Genomic DNA, 21,313 nt, shown 5'->3' with positions numbered 1-21,313 from the left:
CAATGTGCACTTTTTTAGCTCTGTTTTTGCAAGGGCTGATTCAGTGAGAACAGCACCACCTACAGGCCTGGCATATGTACTACAGCGTCTCCAGCGCTTTCGAACGGCAATGGCCGTGGCTGTCTCCTCCTGATTGGTGGAGTTGGCCCAATAGCCGTAGCGCCACTGTCCTGACGTCAGGACAGTGTTCAAATCTGGATCAGTTTTTATCAGATCCGTTGCAGCCCCTTTTTTAGAGATTTGGGTATGGAGGAAAATAGAGAGGGTTGTGTTTTCTGACACTTGGTGAGTTCCCTGGAACACCGGGGACACATATTCATGTAGAAAAGACGTACACAAGTGCATTTTGCATGATAGGTCCCCTTTAAATGAATGGCCTGAAATTAAAACATTGTCACCAGCAAATGTCTTTGGAATACTTCCGTCCTGGCTGCACTTTCTAAATTCAACAACTTAATTGTAAAGATATTTTCTCGTGCCATCGGCATTTCGCATCTAAGGTGAAGTGAACCAGCGTAAATTAAATCACTAAACCGTTATAAATATCCCAAAACATTTGTAAATGCTTTGCTTACATTAGTCCCCGACCATTTTCCTGATATAGTGTTCCATATAAGGATTATCGTAACTTTACATTGTACTTACTTGTAAGGTGCAACCCAATTTGAGTTAGTTATTGCATATATTAACACATAAGGTTGATTTTACACATGGCTTGGCATCAGATGCACTAAAGTGTGATTCATGTTTATTTTGGGGGTTTAAATTGATACTCAAAAACATTGCTGATTGCCTTAATCTGTTTGCTTCGCCATGTTTCCTTCAGATCTAACGTGAATTTAGGTTTTTCTTAGCATTGTACTGACTGCAAATAAATGTATGTTGGAATCAGAGGAGGACAGAGTCAGGACCAAAGAAAGGTTTTTCTGCAGTCTCAGTGTCTGGGCAGTCACCTCCGTCTTCGGGGGATAAAAGGTGGGCGAGCGTTAGCGCTATCACTGCGATTAGTTACCATGGAAACAAAGGTCTTAGCTCTGACATAGCCCCGAGGTACAGCAGCTGTCGAGGCTTTAAATGTGTCTGTCCTCAATTTATGTAACGCTCTAATTACTTTGCTCTTTGAACATCGAAAATGTAGAATAGAAAGCTTGTGCATCCAGGCCATTGACGTTTTTTTAAAGATAGTATTTGTACCTGTATATTACCTTTTATTTACCTATGTTCATATAAGAGACTGCCAAGTGTTATGACCTGAGAGATATGACCATCAAAGGGGCCGTATTGTGCTTTTTGGGGGGTTTCCCTCTCCTGTAGTGTGCTATAGGTTTGTGTGCATGTAAATGGTCTGCAAAGGCTAACATCTCTGAGTTCCCTCCAGGCTGATGTTCATTCTCCCCATTGCTTTGCATTCATTTCACGAAGGTAATTTAGCATAATCAAAACATGTCCTTGGAAAGATTGGACGGGCCCAATGGGAGCCACACAACACTTGATCTCTTCTTGAAATCTAACGAACCTTGGTACAAAAGACAGCGATAAAGAAGGCAGATGAACACTTAATTGGATTAATATGCCGTCCTCTCAATGTGTCAGCAATTTGCTCAGAGGAGATATAATCACAATGCAGTGTTGATGGAGCTGTTAGCAGTTAGCTCGAGTAATCAGCAAGTAATCAGGGTGCTGATTCTCTGTTGCCAAGCAATTATCGATAAGAAAAGGTGCTTTGTCTCGAGCACGGCTCTCACTCTCTGTCCTCTCTATCACCACTCGCCCACTCTCACAATGAAGACGTTATCAAAGCGTGGAACTCACAATCTGCTGCTCAGCGTGATCCCATTAGCCGAGCTCAGCGTGTCCACGATGCTGCTGCCGCTCTGATAGGAAAGTGTTAATAAGTGCTCTGTTTGAGCTCCTCGCGGCTCAGGTTTGTTTAGCATGATTGTCTGAAAGTAAGCGGGCTCATCTCCGCCCTGCAGACATTTGCACACCTGAGCAGAGCTTTCATTTGTTACTCCAGGTCGGCAGATTTTGTGTTTTCAAGAGGATCCTTATTAGCATTAGCATTAGCATTGGCTTTTCTTTACACACTATATAAACATCAACAGAAAATAAGCAAAAACAACGATCACCATTAGCATTATCCCGATTAGCATTAATATATTTTTTCTGCGGTGCACACACAGTCAGTCGCACATTTTCACTGTATAGCCACATAAACTCAACAAACAAACAATCAAAGATGGAAGTGAAAACTAAAATTATCATCCATTCATCCATCATTAAAAAGTTACATTTATTTTCCATACAAACAGCATCACAATATGTCTTGTTCATGGGCGTAGGAAGCATCCTGAATGTGGGGGGGACATTTTTAACGGGGGGTGAAAAAATATCTAGATTTCCTGTATAGGTGGTTTGATACTTTTATGTGGCTATACTAGCATGAGGAAAATGATGAGTACATTTTATAATTTCATCCAGTAGTAAAGAAAGGAAACATATTTGATTATTAATTCAGAGCTGTCTTTGAATTAATAAAAAGCAGTTTAAATGCCCATTTTTTTTACATTTATATACAACAATAAATATTTGTGAGTGCATTGAGAGATATTGTTGTGAAGTGATAATTATTTATTGAGCAGTATACTCTTTCACATTGAATCATAACAAGTCATACTGAATGTAAATACAACTGACTCTAAAGTAAGTCCCAGTCTGTGACATTGGACATTTTGAAGACTATGCTATGTGAGAATCTGCCTTGGTACAAAGTAGCAGTGAAAACATGGTACGGAGTTTCATTGATTTGGGCATTCTCTCAATAAGCAAGTGGAATGGATTTCATTTGATAGTGAAGCACTGACACAGCGCTCTACAAAGTGCGGCGAGTGGATAGACCGATTCACGGACTTTCCGCATAGTAAAAGTGGGGGGGTCTAAACTAATCATTTGAAAAAGTGGGGGGGACTTGTCCCACCCTCATATAATGGCTGCGACGCCCATGGTCTTGTTAGCAGTTATCATTTCCATAATGATACCTAGCTTATTATACTATTGACTTAGTATTTGATCCTCCAGATGGTAGAATAGGTATTTATGTAGTGAAAAGAAAGCATGAAAAGGGCTGCAAAATGTATTTATTTATTTGCTAAAGGCCTGATGCAGAACAATATGTGTTTTCTGTGCTGACCTATACCAGCAGCAGTAGCAGATACTTCCCTCTGACTTGCCAACGATCGATAATCTGACGGAGAGCCTGCAGAAATCAAAGCTGCAGGTCACAGGCTGTGCATCGAGTCTAAAGGTCCAACAGTAGCACTGATGGAGGAGCGGGGTCTAATCAGGGCTGCAGGAGATGAAGCACTATTGACTCAAACTCGTCCATCAATCCGGTTTCAAGGATCCGGGGTCAGGAGGACAGAGTCAGGCCTCAGCAGAACACTCTCAGAAACACGGCTCAGTGACGAGAGCAGGATCTAATAAAAGGGAAACAGTCATGTCCTGTTATAGCCTCTTCCAACAACGCTTCTAAAAATGAAGGGTGAAGAGTTTCAGCCCATATGGTTTCAATTCAACTTTACGAGCGTGTCGCAGTGAGCATGAATGGCCGCAGTGTTATTTCTATCTCTGCAGGTATCAAATGTGGAGTGAGGATCTCATTTTCCAAACTGCACCGGCTGAATGTTTCTGAAGCCGTTTGAAGTGACACCGTTCGGCTTTGTTATTTCTGTTCGCTCAAAGCTCTCAGTATGATCGTACGCTTATTAGACGTACTGTGTAACAATGGCCTGGTGAGACATTAAAGCAATAAAGAAGACACTTTGTCGTTGGTTAAATGGGCAAAAGTGGCAGTTTAATGCTGCATAAAACCATCCCTGGATTTACTTTGAAAAGGGATATTAAAGAATGCCTTATAGAAAGATACAGCCATCATCCTGCACTCAGCATGCGTTCCATATACAAACCCCACAGTCTGTCTCCAGCTGTCTCCAGGAGTGTGTTTCATTGGTCTTTATTCATGCAAAGATTTCTAAAAAAAAAAGTATTTCACTGGTAGCAAGAATAAGATCAGCTATACATCTTTCCTTTCCAAACAAAGTGGTGGAAATATGAGCAAATATGTCAATGTTTTGACTATTTTAAAACCATTGCACAAGCCTACCAAAAACCACTTATTGTTTAAAAAATGATCAATTATAACATTTCATTTCCAGATTTTTTGTATTTATTTTCTCCTCGTTGCATCTATTGTTTTATGATTACTGACTAATTCTTTATGGTCTGATAAACTCTAAGTTGATCAATTTTAGCGACACATATAGTTTTGGAATCAATCTAAGGTAGACCTTATATAACTTGACAGCTGTTTAGACGGAGACGTTCTCTTGACGCATCCGTGACACAGTTCACAGAGCGATATCAATGCAGAAGTGGGCGTGGTTAAATCTAAACTGTGTTAAAATGATAGTTGATAGATGCCTCCTAGCCAGATTAAAGACTTCAGATAATCAGTGTCCTCTCCCTTCCTCTGTGTTGTAGACAAAGTACACACATCCTTTACTCAAGTAGAAGTACAGATACTCGTGTTTAAAAAAATACTCTGGTAAAAGTAGAAGTACTGACTAAACTTCTTTACTCAAGTAAAAGTAAAGAAGTATGGGCTTCGAAAAGTACCCATAACTTTGTGTCCTTGGGCAAGACACTTCACCCTACTTTACTGTATTCACTGTTACAGGTATGATGTGTAATATGTAATGTGAAGCGCTTTGACCATTCGGAAAAGTGCTCCAATAAATGTAATGTAGAAAAAGTAGAAAGTACAGGTATTTGTGTTCAAAATGTAAGAAGTAGAAAGTACAGGTATTTGTGTTCAACATGTAAGAAGTAGAAAGTACAGGTATTTGTGTTCAAAATGTAAGAAGTAGAAAGTACAGGTATTTGTGTTCAACATGTAAAAAGTAGAAAGTACAGGTATTTGGGTTCAACATGTAAGAAGTAGAAAGTACAGGTATTTGTGTTCAACATGTAAGAAGTAGAAAGTACAGGTATTTGGGTTCAACATGTAAGAAGTAGAAAGTACAGGTATTTGTGTTCAACATGTAAGAAGTAGAAAGTACAGGTATTTGGGTTCAACATGTAAGAAGTCAAAGTAAAAAGTTGTGGAGTAAAGTACTGATACCAGAAACATGTACTTAAGTACAATAACTAAGTATTTGTACTCCACTACTTCCCACCTCTCTGTTGTGCAGATACTCCGAAGACGTTCTCTTGATACATCTATGTTGTGGGCGTGGTTAAATCTAAACTGTGTTAAAGAAAACGATAGATGCCTCCTGGCCAGATAGATTGAAGACTTCAGATAATCAGTGTCCTCTCCCCTCCTCCGTGTTGTGCAGATGCTCCTAAGATCCTGGGCTCGGTGACGGTGTACACGTGGGAGCGGAACTCGGCCAACATCAGCTGTGAGGTGGAGGCTCACCCTGGAGCCGCCGTGCTGTGGTTCAGAGACGGCCTGCAGCTGCCCTCCACCAACACCACCAACGTGAAGATCTACAACACGCCCTCCGTCAGCTACCTGGAGGTCTGCTGCACTCCTCTACAGCTCATTATAACACAGAGAGAAAGAGTTTATGATATAAGTAACTTTTCAGAATCAGAAACAGAGTTATTACCAGTTGACACGTACGAGGAATTTGACTTGGTGTCGTGGTGCATACATAAAAGTAAAACAAAAATAAAAAAACACAGATAGAGAACTATTTTAAGAAAACTATAATAACATTAAAACATATTGTTTTAAATATAGTGAATATGACAGTATTTACAGATGGAGCATCTTATTTCAGACTCCAGCTTACTGCTTATACATTAGTACCAGACATACTGTACATCTAGCTTACTGTATCGAAGTTGATTTCACATGAGCTCCAGTGTGGAACCCCACTGCACCCCCTGGTGGATCAATGATCCATTGCAGCTGGCTTCACAATAATTAAATGTATTTATCACGGGGGCGGTATCAAGTCAGACTGGGGGCCGGCTCTTCATCACGGACCGATCACGACCCAATCACGACCCTCGCGTTTCAAACTGTCTGAAATAAGATGCTCCATCTGTACTTCGAAATATAATGGAATAAAATATGGAATACAATTCGGCAGTAATAAAAAAAGAAAACAGATATTGTGTGCATTAATGTAATTGCAGGGGAGGTTACGTAGTTTATGCAATATAGCGTGTAATGATAGGCACTCGCAGTATATATTTGATCACTTTCACACTGAATCATTCTGCACAATAGCTACAGTTCAAGATCTGAAGTCACAGGCTCCTCCCACAATGCAACAAACAGTAAGCTTAACATAAAGGTGAAAGACATCAAATAGTGCAATGAAATAGTCAAAATCGTGCAAGTAAGTGGCAGGAAAAGGACAATTATTTACATATAAGATTAAAGGGAATGTACAATTGAAATGTGTTTTCTAGAATGAATACTATATACTGTAATAATATAAAACACGTGGATAAGCAATGAAGACAATCTGTTTAAGGCTCATAAAAGGACATTAGAAACAGGATTACACTCTGTATTTAATCATGGGATTGAATTAAGTCTAACCTTATTCAATCATGGGACCCTGTAGCTCAGATGTGATTACTTTTCAGAGACAATGTAAATATGTTATTATGGTTGTAGGTAGGTAGGTAGGTAGGTAGGTAGGTAGATGGATGGATGGATGGATGGATGGATGGATGGATGGATGGATGGATGGATGGATGGATGGATGGATAGATAGATAGATAGATAGATAGATAGATAGATGGATGGATGGATGGATGGATGGATGGATGGATGGATGGATGGATACAGGTAGGTAGGTAGGTAGGTAAATATTTCTGAAATAGAAATAAAATAGAATAAAAAAGTTAAAAAATATATATACATGTGGAAAATATACATGTGGAAATACACATTTCCAGTAACAAATAAAATGCAGGATATTATTGTGCAAGAAATGTATTATTCAATATGAAATTGAATATAAATGTAAAATGTACAGTGGGAGTTTAAGAGAAGCAATGGAGCAGTTCTCTTCCGGCCAGAGGTGTTACAATTCTGTAAAACACTAAAAATCAACGATGTGAAGAACAAAAGAAGACCTGAGGCGAAAGAAACTAAATCAACCCTGAATATACTTAAATATACTTATAATAAAAACTATATCTACTTAGGTTCTATAAAGGAAGCCATTCCAGTTATCCATGGGTCTACTCAGTGAGTCTAACCTTATGAAATGGTGGAGATTTGATGGAAACAATTCATGTTCAGAGACAATGTAAATATGTTTTTATGGACGGTTGATTCATAGAGTTCTCAAAGGGTTGACCTTCAATCTTCCACCAGATGTTGAAGTGGAGCAGCTCTCACTTTAAAGTGGTGGACAAACACTCGTACCATGTAGTGTTACAATACTCTAAAACAATAAACAATGACAGATGTGAAGAACAAACGAAGACCTAAATCAACCCTGAATATACTTAAATGTAATAATAATAATATTACATTTGATTTAAGGCGCCTTTCATGACACCAAGGACACCGAATATACTTTAATTATAACAATATCTATTTTTAAAATATACAAATTCAAGTTATCCATGGGTCTACTCAGTGTAGTATTTTCTTTTTGTTCACCTGTGTGACCTCTCTGTATTTGTCTCTTTTCCATCTCCTCTCAGATCACTCCTGATTCCCAGAATGACTTCGGCAGCTACAACTGCACCGCCTCCAACGCGATGGGCTCTGAGTCCAAGGAGTTCCTTCTGATCCAAGCAGGTTCGTGCATTCGAGTCATTGAGCATTGTACCTTCCTGAAGAAGAGGGAGTTTCTCTCCCACACAAATGTGCAACTCATCCTCCATATTGATATGCCAATGAGATATTTCACAGCACGAGGCAAGAAGCTTCACTAAACAGATTGATTCAAATTTCAAGGATAATTAAACAGCCTCTTCACTACATACTCTTCTAATAGTACACCATCCATAAAATATCCAGTCAGTGTATCATTATCAGGAGGGTTTCTGATAGCATGATAATATCGAGTAGATGTGGGAAGCTTGCAGACATGCATACATGGATTGATAATTAGTTGATTCCTTCACCTTACAGCACTTAAAAAGACCTAGTGATGCTTTGTAGCACCAAGCAGTAGTTTTACTTTTAGGCATTTCAAAAGACCATGCAGGAATGAGTCCTAAAACCCAGAGATCAGTCACTATTTAGCACTTCAAAGTCAATGGTTTCTGAATGTGTTTTTGGTTGTTAGCCTGAAATTAGGTCTGTGGTTAACACAAGCTGAAGAGATTTTGTTCTAAGACATAAAATACGTCAGTAAATACCCCACTCGTGAATTTAAAAACTGTTGCTAACAAGTGTCTAAATGACACGACCAAATGTCATCAGGCTGAACATTAGCCGCCTTTAGCTTAGCGGAAATTATTTTATAAAAAACAGCAAGAAATAAAGGTGTCATGGCTATTATACTATAAAATCCTAACTGTTAGAAAAATATCACTCGACACCGGCTTGGTCTTCAATATCAGGACACATGTATTTATTATCCTTGCAAGAATGGAAGTAGTCATCACACACAGGGCTGCGTGGGACAAATAGTTCCCAGAGTAGAGTCCTTGATATGCTTTATATACAAGAGAGGGTGTTACAGTCAAGAAGGAAGAATACCGGTTCAAAGCAGTATTCTGACATTAGTTCAGATTAGCTAAGGCCTTCGTAAGCAATACACATGACAGTCATATGCCTATCTCTCTAGGGGCTGTGTCATCATGCCAATCTTAGGAACATAGCTATCATAACTTCAACACAGTGTCTCATGAGCGTCATCCATGTAGTCATACATCCGGCTTCGTACACAGCTACGTAGGGCCTCTGTTATCATGTGCTACTCTGATACAGAAGGAACATTCAGTATTTTCCCAACACTAACCCTAATAAAACAGTTAATATCCACAACAGACTCTGTAGACCTACATTTAACAGACAGTATTGAAACCCACATGACACACTGTTTACAGTCAGTGTGATGAGATATCAAGTCAGCTCTGGAGTGAATCACAATCACAATCAGAATACCTTTTTTCGTGCCACAAAAGTATGTTAAATAAAGTAAATATAAGGAAACTAGTAACTCAGTCAGTGGTGAGTAGTGTTGAGTCTAAATGGCATTGTCTGCTCCTTCTCTGTGTCACCGCTCCAAAGACTTGACTCACAATAGTCATTTCCAAATATTGCGTCCACTGAGAAAAAAAATGGTCTTTTGCACGTTGCACCAACGGCTATAACTGTGGCGACAGCTGCCTAATTTAAAATGACACCAGCACTGATCGAGTTTTTCTTGAACTGTCCAAGTCTGTTCTCATTTTATTTTCCATTAACCAGTCTTTAAACACTTCAGAGCTGTGTTCCCGTTAGTGTTTACTTCCTGTCTGTCTTCTTCTGTTGATTTCTCTGACGTCCAGTTCTCTGTCTTTTAAACTCTGTCCTTCTGGAGCTCTCTCCTTCTTTACTGGAGACAGTTTAGCCGTCATGAATCCAAAGTCATGTCGTGCTCTCCACAAATATAAAAATGAAATATTCAAAAAGTATGCAACAGTGTTTTCCGATGACAAGAACTAATGTTTGTTAGCCACAGCTGACGTTAAATTGACCGGACTACTTTCTGCGGATTGATATGACCGCACATGGTCCCACTGAGCAGAGTGTCATCCCTAGCAACGGTTTGCTAGAACAAATAAACAGACTTCTGTATATCTATCTATATATGTTCTATATATATATATATACATATATATATATATATAGATATATGCCGTTAATAACTTTGAAATATATACCTGGCTGCTAAATCCTCAGAACTGTTACAGGATGTGTATTTTTTTAATTGTCTAACTTTTTTTATTCAAGCTTCTTAGGTAACATTAAGCTGTCTTTGGCTCTTTTCTGCTGGAACAATGTGCAGTTCCCCTCTGTGGGACGAATAGAGGGGTTCTGACTCTGGTTCTGATTCTGATTCTGATTCTGATTCTGATTCTGATTCTGATTCTGATTCTGATTCTGATTCTGATTCTGATTCTGATTCCCAAATTGACCAATCCCTTTGTTTCCCTCTCTGTTTCAGAGGTGCCATCCTCTCCAGAGATCCAGCAGGTGGACCCTTTCTCCAGCACCGCGGTGGTGAGCTTTGAGGAGCCTGACTCCATGGGGGGGGGTCCCCATCATCAGATACAGGGTGGAGTGGCGTCTGATTGGCCAGGACTGGAAGAGCATGGAGCACGACGCTAAAGACGGTGAGTGGATCATTTCTCCGGATGGATTCTGTTAGAAAAATCTCTCTCGTCATCGGCTTGAGCTTCAATCTCAGGATCCATGTATCTGTGATCCTCTCCAGAATGGAAGTAGTCATCACATACAGAGCATCAACTAGTTCCTGAACAGTGTCCTTCACATGCTGATATCCAAGAGAGGGAGTTACACAGTCACAAGATGGAGGAATAGAAAGCAGTACATCCTGTCACGTACAAAATTCTCAAAATTCTGACTTTTTCTCAAAATTCAGACTTTTTCTAAAAAATCTAAAAAAATCTGACTTTTTCTCAAAAATAAAAAAAATCAGACTTTTTCTCAAAGATAAAAAAAAATCAGACTTTTTCTCCAAATCTAAAAAATCAGACTTTTTCTCCAAATCTAAAAAATCAGACTTTTTCTCCAAATCTAAAAAATCAGACTTTTTCTCAAAAATCTAAAAAATCAGACTTTTTCTCAAAGATCTAAAAAATCAGACTTTTTCTCAAAATTCGGACTTTTTCTGAACACTTCAAAATGTTAATAATCCCTGGTCCCCGGCTTGAGCTTCAATCTCAGGATCCATGTATTTGTGATCCTCTCCAGAATGGAAGTAGTCATCACATACAGAGCATCAACTAGTTCCTGAACAGTGTCCTTCACATGCTGATATCCAAGAGAGGGAGTTACACAGTCACAAGATGGAGGAATAGAAAGCAGTATTCAATGTTTACTTCAGATTAGCTCCACGTCAGAAATGAGCATGCTTATCATATGTCTATCTCCATAGAGGCTGAATCATCATGTTAATCACATAGCTATCATATGCCTCAAACAGTCCTGATGCTCTTCTAGGTAATCATACATCCTGTCATGTTCACAGCTACAGTTGGGATACCTTTGGTATCATGTGGACTCTGATACTGGAAGAGGACATTCACTATTTTCCCACCAGATTCTGCTTTGTTAAAAACTTTGCTCACTCACTCAATATATTTACAAAAGTTTTTGGAGGGAAATCTCATTTAGGACTTTTATAAGCATCATATTTTAATGGCAGCTGGCACTTGCTATATTTCTCCTGAATTACGTCCCTGAGTCACCAGCACTTACAAGCATCTCCTCTAAAAGCCTTGGAAAAACATTTTAATCAAGCAAAGTGGATGCAAGCCATGTAATTACATTCTCTCTTCAGGGGCAGCGTTTTATTTTCGGTCTCTTAAAATGCATCACCTGCTTCAGCTACACCTGAATATCCTCTAAAGCTACTCTAATCTTGTCTTAAAAGCATATTGCTTTTTAAAATAAAAAAACATCCCAACAGAAGAAGGTTATTCCGTTGATAAATAACACTCCTTGGGTAAAAGATATTCAGATATTGCCTCTTATTCAAGATCCCTTTCCTAAATTCTAACAACTGTCGATGTAACGGTGCAAAGGGAAACTGAGAAAATACTATTCGTGCTGCAGCTTTCACACAAATATAATAGTTATATAAGAAAACAGAATTGGGCTCAGGTGTGACAGAAGCAACACTAACTCACACTGTTTTCATTACCAGGAGCTCAATAAGAACTGTAGCGCCAAACCATAAATCCCAAATGGAAAAAGGAAACAAACATCACTGACAATATTTGAAGACTGCACGGCTTTTCCAATTTAAATTCTGATATACTGATTTAATAATAATAAATCATTTTATTCATATTGGCGCCTTTCAAGGCTCTCAAGGTCGCCGTACAAGATACACAAAAAATATATATATGTATACGTATATATATATATATTACTTTTACATTTTTCAGAGTTATTTGTTGTACTAACATTTTAATTTTATTCGTTTTGTATTTTTTTTTTCATTTCTATTTATTGTAGACATTTATTTTTGTATTTTGCATTCTTAGATGGTTCTATTTTTGCAAATGTTTTAACAACTTAATTCCTTTATACTGAATTAACGTAAGCACCATTATACACCAAAGCAATTTCTTGGTTGTGCATACTTGGCAAAAAACCTGATTCTTATTCAGACAAAATCCTTAAAAGTACGTGGCTTTTTTAGTACAACCCGGTACTTTAATCCCAGGAGAATTCATAAACAGATATTTTAGGGGTGTAATTCTTTACTAAACATAAAGGTAATATGTGCCACAAATGCATCAAGTATTTTCAACAGCAGTTAATCCAAACATGACAGCGAACACAGCGTAACTGACAGCTCCCTGACGGCTCCAGATATTATCCACGTCCCACTGAGGCCTCGTGGTTGCAGATACACATGGTCCTCGTCCTGTCTGCGGCTGACAGGCAACGCTGAATAGATGCCTGTCACACACACACACACACACATGCACACACACACACACACAAAAACTGTGAATGTTACCTAATACTGTATAACTTAATAACCTACATCAGATACTGCTGTTGGTAATATAACCACTCGTAAACATTTAAAATGCTTTAGCTGAAAAGGAAAACATATGACTTATATGTTACACAATTATAACCATTGACTATGTCTAAATGCACATGAGTATAGAGTAGTATATTTGTAGCGTAAATGTGTAAAATCAGGACTACATAATATTTATCAGCATCAATCAGAAACAGTACACTTTATTAATTAAGGGAAAAAAATATCTTGTGTGACTGTTGCTTCATTTAAAGTGGACCTATCATGCTATATTTGAATAATATAGTGTAGGACCATACCTATATAAGGCATATTTATACTTTTTTTTCTTTTTCAAAATACCAAACAGATCATGCATTTTAGCCATGCCTCATTTTGCTCAATTTGACATTTTTTAGCTCTGTTTTAGCAAGGGCAGATTCAGTGAGAACAGCACCATCTACTGGCCTGGCATATGTACTACAGCGTCTCCAGCGCTTTCGAACGGCAATGGCCGTGGCTGTCTCCTCCTGATTGGTGGAGTTGGCCCAATAGCCGTAGCGCCACCGTCCTGACGTCAGGACAGTGTTCAAATCTGGATCAGTTTTTATCAGATCCGTTGCAGCCCCTTTTTTAGAGATTTGGGTATGGAGGAAAATAGAGAGGGTTGTGTTTTCTGACACTTGGTGAGTTCCCTGGAACACCGGGGACACATATTCATGTAGAAAAGACGTACACAAGTGCATTTTGCATGATAGGTCCCCTTTAAGTATGAAATAAAAATAATGCAAAATATTTATATAAACATGAAAGGTTAGGAAAGTAAATAATGTGCAATTTAAAGATGAAAATTAAATAAATTAAATAAAAACATAAGAAGTTAAAGAACATCTTTAAAAAAAATATATTAATAAAATAATAAATATATAATACAAATGTTTATATATAAACAAACAATCAAAAATTAATTACGAAATTGATTTAAATAATTCAATTTAAATAGCATTTTTTTACTGACAGAATGATGCAGTGGCTGAAATGTGTCCATACAGATGACATGAAGTGTTCCTCACATTAAAGTGAACCTGCTGCCATCACATGTCTGAAACCAGTATTACCTGCTATAGACACACCCATCACATATATAGGATTAACTCTGCAGTGTGCACAGACAACAGTTAAGGTGCACCTGCTGGATTCATACTGTACACTTCAAACCTGAGTAATCATTTCCATATTTTAGGGAGTAAATATCTCTGTTAGCCTTTAATGTATGGTCTGTATTCAAGATCAATGCACTTATGATGCAAATAGACTGTTAATATCCATCTTTGCTATACATTAGGAGACAGACCATATCACTGTCGGGGATTATAACTTTGACTGTGTGCTGCAGATATAAGCCGTAATAATTTAGCTTATGTGTTTCCTCTCACACATCAATAAACAGTTTGATGCCGCAGTAAGCAACGCAATGATTAACACACACCGAAGTCAGTCGTGTTCATAACAGTTGTAATGATTTGTGGAGGTAACCTTTGCGAGGAGGCGAGGGAAGCAGCATGTGGTATCATCGGTAAATTACTGCAGGAAATCTGAGCGCTTTCTGCACTGTCACCGTCTAAAAGCACAGTCATCAATTCATCTGGCCTCATGTTTTCATCTGTATTCATTCAGTTCCCCACGCAGTCAGAGAAACCAGCTCCTGGGTCTTTTCCTAAATGGTTTTACCCTAACCTCAGTTAGAAAACATCATGGGGTTAAGGAAAGGAAAGACAATTCATCAGGACTTAGGAAAAGACACTGGGAGAAAAATACAATTTCTACTACAAGCACATTTATTATGGTGTTGTTTTATACAGGCTTCATAAAAGTGGACAACAATGAATAATATATTCTTCATTACCAAGGTTGGAATTGAAATTCAAATCAAAATAGTGTAATTAAACAGTTTCTCGACCTCGTGTCCACACGTATTAATGCATGTAAACCCAATACAGTATTGTAAATTATCTAAAGACATATATTAGTTAATATGTTGTATGAAAATATATATAATATCTTTATCCAATATAATCATAACTTGTTAGTCCTACACATCGACTACTATGCATTCAGTCACCATTCAAACATGTTGAAATAAAGTCAGTAATCACAGTGAAACTTTATTTTATCTTGACAGTAATTAGCATAAAAGCACTTTAGCAACTTACTAAATACGATGTTTAATGCTGAATCAGCACCTGCAACCTGATGGACGAGCAGCGTTAGTTCGTCACAATCGGTTGTGAGCAGCCGAATGTTGTGTCACGTTAAATGTTACGTTCCCAAGTTATTGAGGGGCAGTATCTTCTCCTTTCCTTTCTTTAATGATGGTCCAGTGTATCCTAAGCTAAAGGAGATTATAAAGGAAGCATTGAAGCTCCTTTCCTATCATTTAGGGAGTCAGAACAGCTCTTATAATGGCTGACACTTTTCGGGTCATTTCACTCAGTCATGAACCTTCCTGAGCAAAACCTGCAACACATTCAGAAAGTCCTTCTCATCGAGACTTTATTCTAAAACACATTCAACACAAAAAAATGTTTCCCTGCTGCTTTAAAGAGAGACCTACATCGGCTCTCCGCCGTGCAATTACTCTCCTTTGTGTCACACAGTGAGATCTCAACCAAGTGGCTTTCAAGACTGAAGTCGTGAAGCACATGGATATCAGTGTTAAATCACAACAGTGCGTCGCTAATAACATAATATCAGTGCCTGAAAATGTATTGTAGTGCTTTTTCATAAAAATAAATATGATCCTGTTAAGCCCCGAGCCTGTTTTTCAGGTTTCAGGCTCGAAAATGACATGCCCAAAACAAATGACTACAACTTCACTTCTAAAAGGGTTATATGAATAATTTCTTTTATCAAAGCAAGGTTACATCTGTGAGTTGGATGTAGAAGTGTCAGAATCAATATGGATTTTCTCAGTTAGAGTAAATTCAGATGGAACATAGTAAAAAAAGGTAAATTCTTACCTCCGCCTACAAAAAACCCATTACTTATAGTGAAAACCACCCTTGGATGATGGGTTAGTAGACTAAAAGCTTTAGGAATCCAAACTATAACATATAATAAGTACCCTGTATCAAGATTGAGGCAAAACAAGTTAAATTTGACCTTTTTAGAGAGGTTTAGCAAAAAGAAGTTCCAGGCAGAATAAGCTTTTGGCACATTTGGGTACATCTGGTTCCATCAGTGCCATTTGACCTTTTTCAGGTACCAGACTATAAAAATGATGTATTACATTGAATTATCACCATAGGTATTCATTCCATTCAAAGAAAAAAAATAAAAATTAAAAAAATTAATAAAAAATTAAAAAATTAAAAAAAAAACGTTTTTTTTTTTTTTTTTAATTTGTGAAAAAAAAAAAGACCCGCCGACAGGGGCTTTGGGGCTTAACAGGTTAAACCTCTAGTGCATACTTTAAGGAATTACTCCCAGACTAAATAGAGATTGGATCAACGACTTATCCTTAAGTGTGTCCTTTATGTTTCAGAATAGAAAACCAAACTGAGAAAAACACAAGACTGATGATATTTTTGGTCTATACTGTATATATGAGTCAAATGTATATAAATCTTAAAAAACATATGAATTGTTCTGTTATTTATTGAAAGAGACCCTCGTCTCCAATTGTATAGGTAACAGGGACAGGAAGTTGTGTTTGATTTCGTTTTTTCTAAGAATAATTTCCACAGACCTTTCAAAACTTGCTGTTTAGATTTTTCAAATATTTATTTCAATGCCGCCACAATTCTTGTTTTTACCACAAGACTTACACCTTGCTTTAATAGCAGAAGACTAAGCTTTAATGAAGCCTTCACAAAGCACATGTACTGTAACGGCCCGTCCACACGGCAGCGTGCGTTGAAGCTTCAACGCTTCTGCCCATTCACTTTGAATGGGGTGACGTCACGCTTTGCCGAACTGCATTGTGGTTCCGTCGCTTCGCTTTGCTCGCGTTGTTTGCTTCAAAAGTTGAGCAATGTTCAACTTTTGAAGCTTCGACGGAAGCGTCAGCCAATCAAATCATATGCCAGTACAAGCTCTAGCCAATCAAACCGTGTGCTTGTGTGTCCGGGGCGGGAGATTGATGTGATTGGTTGTTGGTCGAGTTTCAGACACGCCCGCCGGCAAGCTTCAACGCACGCCGCCGTGTGGACGCTGCGTAAGATAAGATAAGATAAGATAGGACTTTATTTATCCCGAAGGAAATTGTTGTGCCAGAGTTACAAAGATACAATAAACACAGCAGCATAATAATACAACTGGACACTTACAGTGCAGTAAAAAGAGCAATTAAATAACTACAAGTAACATAGACGGTCAAATAATGAATGTAAAAAACTGTGCAGTATTGAGTAGTGCAAAAAAACGTAGTGGCAGATACGTAATTGCGCGTTATTATAGAACATTATTAATAATATTGCACATGTTATATAGCAGAGTGTTTTGCTATGATGGTAATGGTATTGTATTGTGTTTCTGTTTATCCATGCATTTAAATAACACCACCTTTTCGCCACAGACCTGATCAGCATCACCATCGCTGGCCTGAAGCCGGAGACCACCTACGAGGTCAAGATGTCCGCCATCAACGGAAAAGGAGAAGGCGAGAGCAGCGCGGTGAGCAGCTTCACCACCGAGCCCGTCCGTAAGTACTTTTCCCCCAAAAAAAACCCGTAAACGCTCCTCTGACCCCAACGCTTTGAAGCTAACGCTGTTCACTCCACCTCCATGCTTTCAGCTCCTCTCTCCTCTATTCTCACGCCAAGACCCCTCATCCCTTTTCACAGAATCCAGGACGAACGCTATTCACTTCATAATCCGGCGTAGTTCACAGAGTGGTGCAGGGATGACAGGTTTTTGTAGTGGACCCTGAAGGCATCATCTCCCTGGTTCCCTCCACAAAAAGCCAATGGGGATTTTTCAATTGGATTTTTGATTATTGCAGAAAATAAGATCTGTGGCAAACACGCGTTTATGATACTTGTACTTTTGTTCAGCAGGATAATCTCCACATATCAACACCACTTTAACAATAGTTGAAGGAACAAATGTAATCTCTAGAAATAAAACGCTAACGTTAGTCTATAAAGGAACTAGAGCACGGTCACATGACTTCACGTCACCACCGCTAAGCTAAAGGTGGCTAATGTTGGGCTATAAAGGAACTAGAGCACGGTCACATGACTTCACGTCACCACCGCTAAGCTAAAGGAGGCTAATGTTGGGCTATAAAGGAACTACAGCACGGTCACATGACTTCACGTCACCACCGCTAAGCTAAAGGCGGCTAATGTTGGGCTATAAAGGAACTACAGCACGGTCACATGACTTCACGTCACCACCGCTAAGCTAAAGGCGGCTAATTATGGGCGTGATGACGTTTAGTCGTCTCATTTAGACACTTGTTAGCAACCACCGTTTTAAATTCACCAGTGGGGTATTTACCGATGTATTTTATGTCGTAAAAAAATTAATCTCTTCAGCTTGAGTTAACCACAGACCTTATTTCAGGGTCCTCACCGAAAACACATTAAAAAACCACTCATTCCTGCACCACTCGATAGTGTTATCACAGATGCAACGTGTTACCCATGTGTCCTTCAGTGTTCAACAGTATTATGTGTATCTTTCCTCATGAATGTGTTCAGTTTAGAAGGCAGACCGAGCCTTCTTCCTTTGTGTTTTCAGGTGATTTAGTAAAAGTGTTTTTCATCTCTAAGGCTGATAACATGAACTCAGTGTGAAGAAGTGTCCGTATGTATAGTACATCGACCCTTTGTTCACACAGCAGTACTCAGTCCTGCTGAAGGTCGGTACATTTATTGAATGGCAGCGCGTGATGAAGTTTCAGAGGTGAAAGAGAAACACTCGAAGCAGCGACAGAAGTACCTTTTACTTTAGTTAGAGTAGAAATACTGCAGAAAAAACAAACCTAAATACATTAGTATTGGCATCAGATATATCTAAAGTACCAAAAGTATAAGTACATATTGCCTTTGTCGTCTCATTTTAGAATCATAGATATTAAATGACTGGATTATGATTATTGATGCATTAATGTGTTCATCACAGCTGGTAAAGGTGGGGCTCATTTTAATTAAACCCTGTGGATGGATGTCTTAACCTATAATTATATACAGTAGGGGACATTAACTAAGTATATTTACTAAAGTAGTTGTACTTAAATCGACCGGACTTCTTTCTGCGGATTGATATGACTGCACATCCTCCTTAGCAACGGTCTGTTCTCCTTAGCAACAGCTTGTTAGCGAGATTTAACAACCACTGGAATGTCCAAGCTGACCAATCAGAATCCAGTATTCAACTAAAGATGTCAGATAAATGTAGCAGAGTGAAAAGTACAATAATGACTGACAAAATATTAAAATAATTTAAGTAGCATTAAATAAGAATAAAGTACCTCAGAATTGTACTTAAATACTTGAATCAATGTACTTCATTATAGTTTCATTATTTACTTTATTATAGTATTTATTTGACTTCTTCATGGTTATTTCATTTTTTTTTTTGTAAGAAAGGGGCAGGTAAAATAAGATTTTCTTCTCCCTGCTTCTTTCCACCATGCGCTTTAAAAAAAATAAAACACAGTATAAGTGAACATGTTTTGTTTTAAAACAATTGCCATGTGTGGAATAAACAAATACATAAAAATATTCTACAGGGAGATATAATAATAATCCTCCGTCTGTTGGGCATATGGCTCCATCAGCTGAGAGCAGGTGTGCTGCACCTGTCATCCATCACAGAGTGTCAGCCAGACATAAAACGTGTCAATTTTCTGTTTAGTTATGAGCAACAACATGTCAGATAATGCTTCCTCGTTAAAGCATGAAATACAGGTCCAAAAATTAAATCTGACAGCTGGAGAGATTCATGCATTCAAAACTCTTAAGATCTCAATTTACATTTTCCAGAAAGTGTTTATTAGTTTGATACAAAATATAATTATTGATTCCAAAATCGGGAAATGTTTTGTTACATCAGCATGTAAACAAGGTATTGCAAATGAGTTAAACATATAATAAAATAAACAGTAAAACCAAACAAAAGAACAGTAGAAAGATATATTTTTATAACTAAAGAAAACACAAAATAAAATATACAGAAGAAGGGATAAAATGCTAGATAGAGACCGACCTACGAGTGAGTTCATTCAGGCTACATTTAGAAATCAGCAGACTCTAACTCAGCGTTTGTACCGGCCTCTGTCACGCCTCCATCTGTGCTCCTGCAGAAACCCCCTCCTCAGCATCCTCATTATGTCCCAGAGAGAGAGGTCGTGTCCTATTTCAAGATGTTCCAACAACAAACACTGTGCGAGGTGTTTATTTAGCTTACAATGGTACATTTTGAATGTAGAAACTCAGCTCAAACCTTACATTGTGTATCACTAACAAAACAGAAGATTAATTACTTACTTATTATGACTGTGTTGAATTTACTTAATTTTATTTAGGTCAAATATTGCCCAAAACATTTTGATGTACTGTTATTAAGTAATTCTGTTTAATTCAATAAATAATGTAAGCTCAACTAATTTGAGTACTGTACTTTTAAAACGAATTCTAGTTTTATACTTAGTTCTAACTAACCCATATCAATTCAGATTAACTATTTGAGTTCACTGTAATTGTAATTAATACAAAAACAAACCCATGTTCAGTCTACTTAAATTGATTAATGGTTACTTTTCTACATGAACAAATTAATTAGCATTTCAATAAGCAATATTAACCATTATCAATATCTTAACTTTCAATACAGTCAAATAAAGCAAACTAAATAATGTTGAATTTTTTTTTTAACAAATGTTCTATCAAGAGGCCCTTAAAAAATGACATTTGTAATTACTTTTATAATATAATATGATCATAGAGGAGCAGCGTGTCAGAAAGCTTTTCCCTCTCATTGTTCATATTTCTCATCTCATTGTCTCTGTTTTTATTGTTTTTCCCATCATCTGTTCTGTAACCCATTGGACTTCTCAGAATATTCTTTCACAAGTAAGTTTCATTTCTTCCTGTCTTCTCCCCTCACATTTCCCATCTTCACTGCATTTATCTCCCAGACTGTTCCCTCTATATTAGAACATTCGCTTTAATCATTAAAGAATAGCACTCATTTCCTGTTGTACACATTTTCCAGACGACAGTCCGTTCCATTACTTTAACGCAGTCACAGGTTTGTTTAGTAATGAGATAGATATGACAGTCTGTAGTCAGTGTGTTATTTGAACCCTTTAGACTTCATTGAAACCCTTCCAAGTCTTGCTCATAGTGAGTTTTCTTTGTTGTGTCCCAGTAGTTCAGCCGATGTGTTGTTTCAGATGGTTATATCCTGGCTTCAGACACCACTACGAGGTTGTGGTAATTAACGTGGAATTAGCATATTTACTGGTGGTAATGTTGAAAGCAGGGCACATAAACGGCCCTCTTTGGAAACATCAGGTTTAAATATGCAGGCCCAGAAAGTCTTTA

At 37.9% G+C, this 21,313-nt stretch overlaps 1 protein-coding gene across 1 annotated transcript in view; it reads left to right on the top strand.

The window, feature by feature from the left end:
• Nucleotides 1-21,313, top strand: part of LOC117479890 (neural cell adhesion molecule 1-like) — a 297,483-nt gene that overhangs the window by 235,795 nt on the left and 40,375 nt on the right. Inside the window, 6 exon segments of the mRNA XM_034127005.1 lie at nucleotides 5,397-5,581; nucleotides 7,741-7,837; nucleotides 10,200-10,282; nucleotides 10,284-10,368; nucleotides 17,335-17,460; nucleotides 20,825-20,839. Of these exon segments, the coding sequence (XP_033982896.1) occupies nucleotides 5,397-5,581; nucleotides 7,741-7,837; nucleotides 10,200-10,282; nucleotides 10,284-10,368; nucleotides 17,335-17,460; nucleotides 20,825-20,839 (591 nt within the window).

The sequence above is a fragment of the Trematomus bernacchii genome, unplaced genomic scaffold (genome assembly GCF_902827165.1).
Source record: "Trematomus bernacchii unplaced genomic scaffold, fTreBer1.1, whole genome shotgun sequence".
NCBI lineage: Eukaryota > Metazoa > Chordata > Actinopteri > Perciformes > Nototheniidae > Trematomus > Trematomus bernacchii.
Note: the sequence above shows the minus strand (reverse complement) of the source record. Positions and strands in the feature narration are given on the sequence as shown.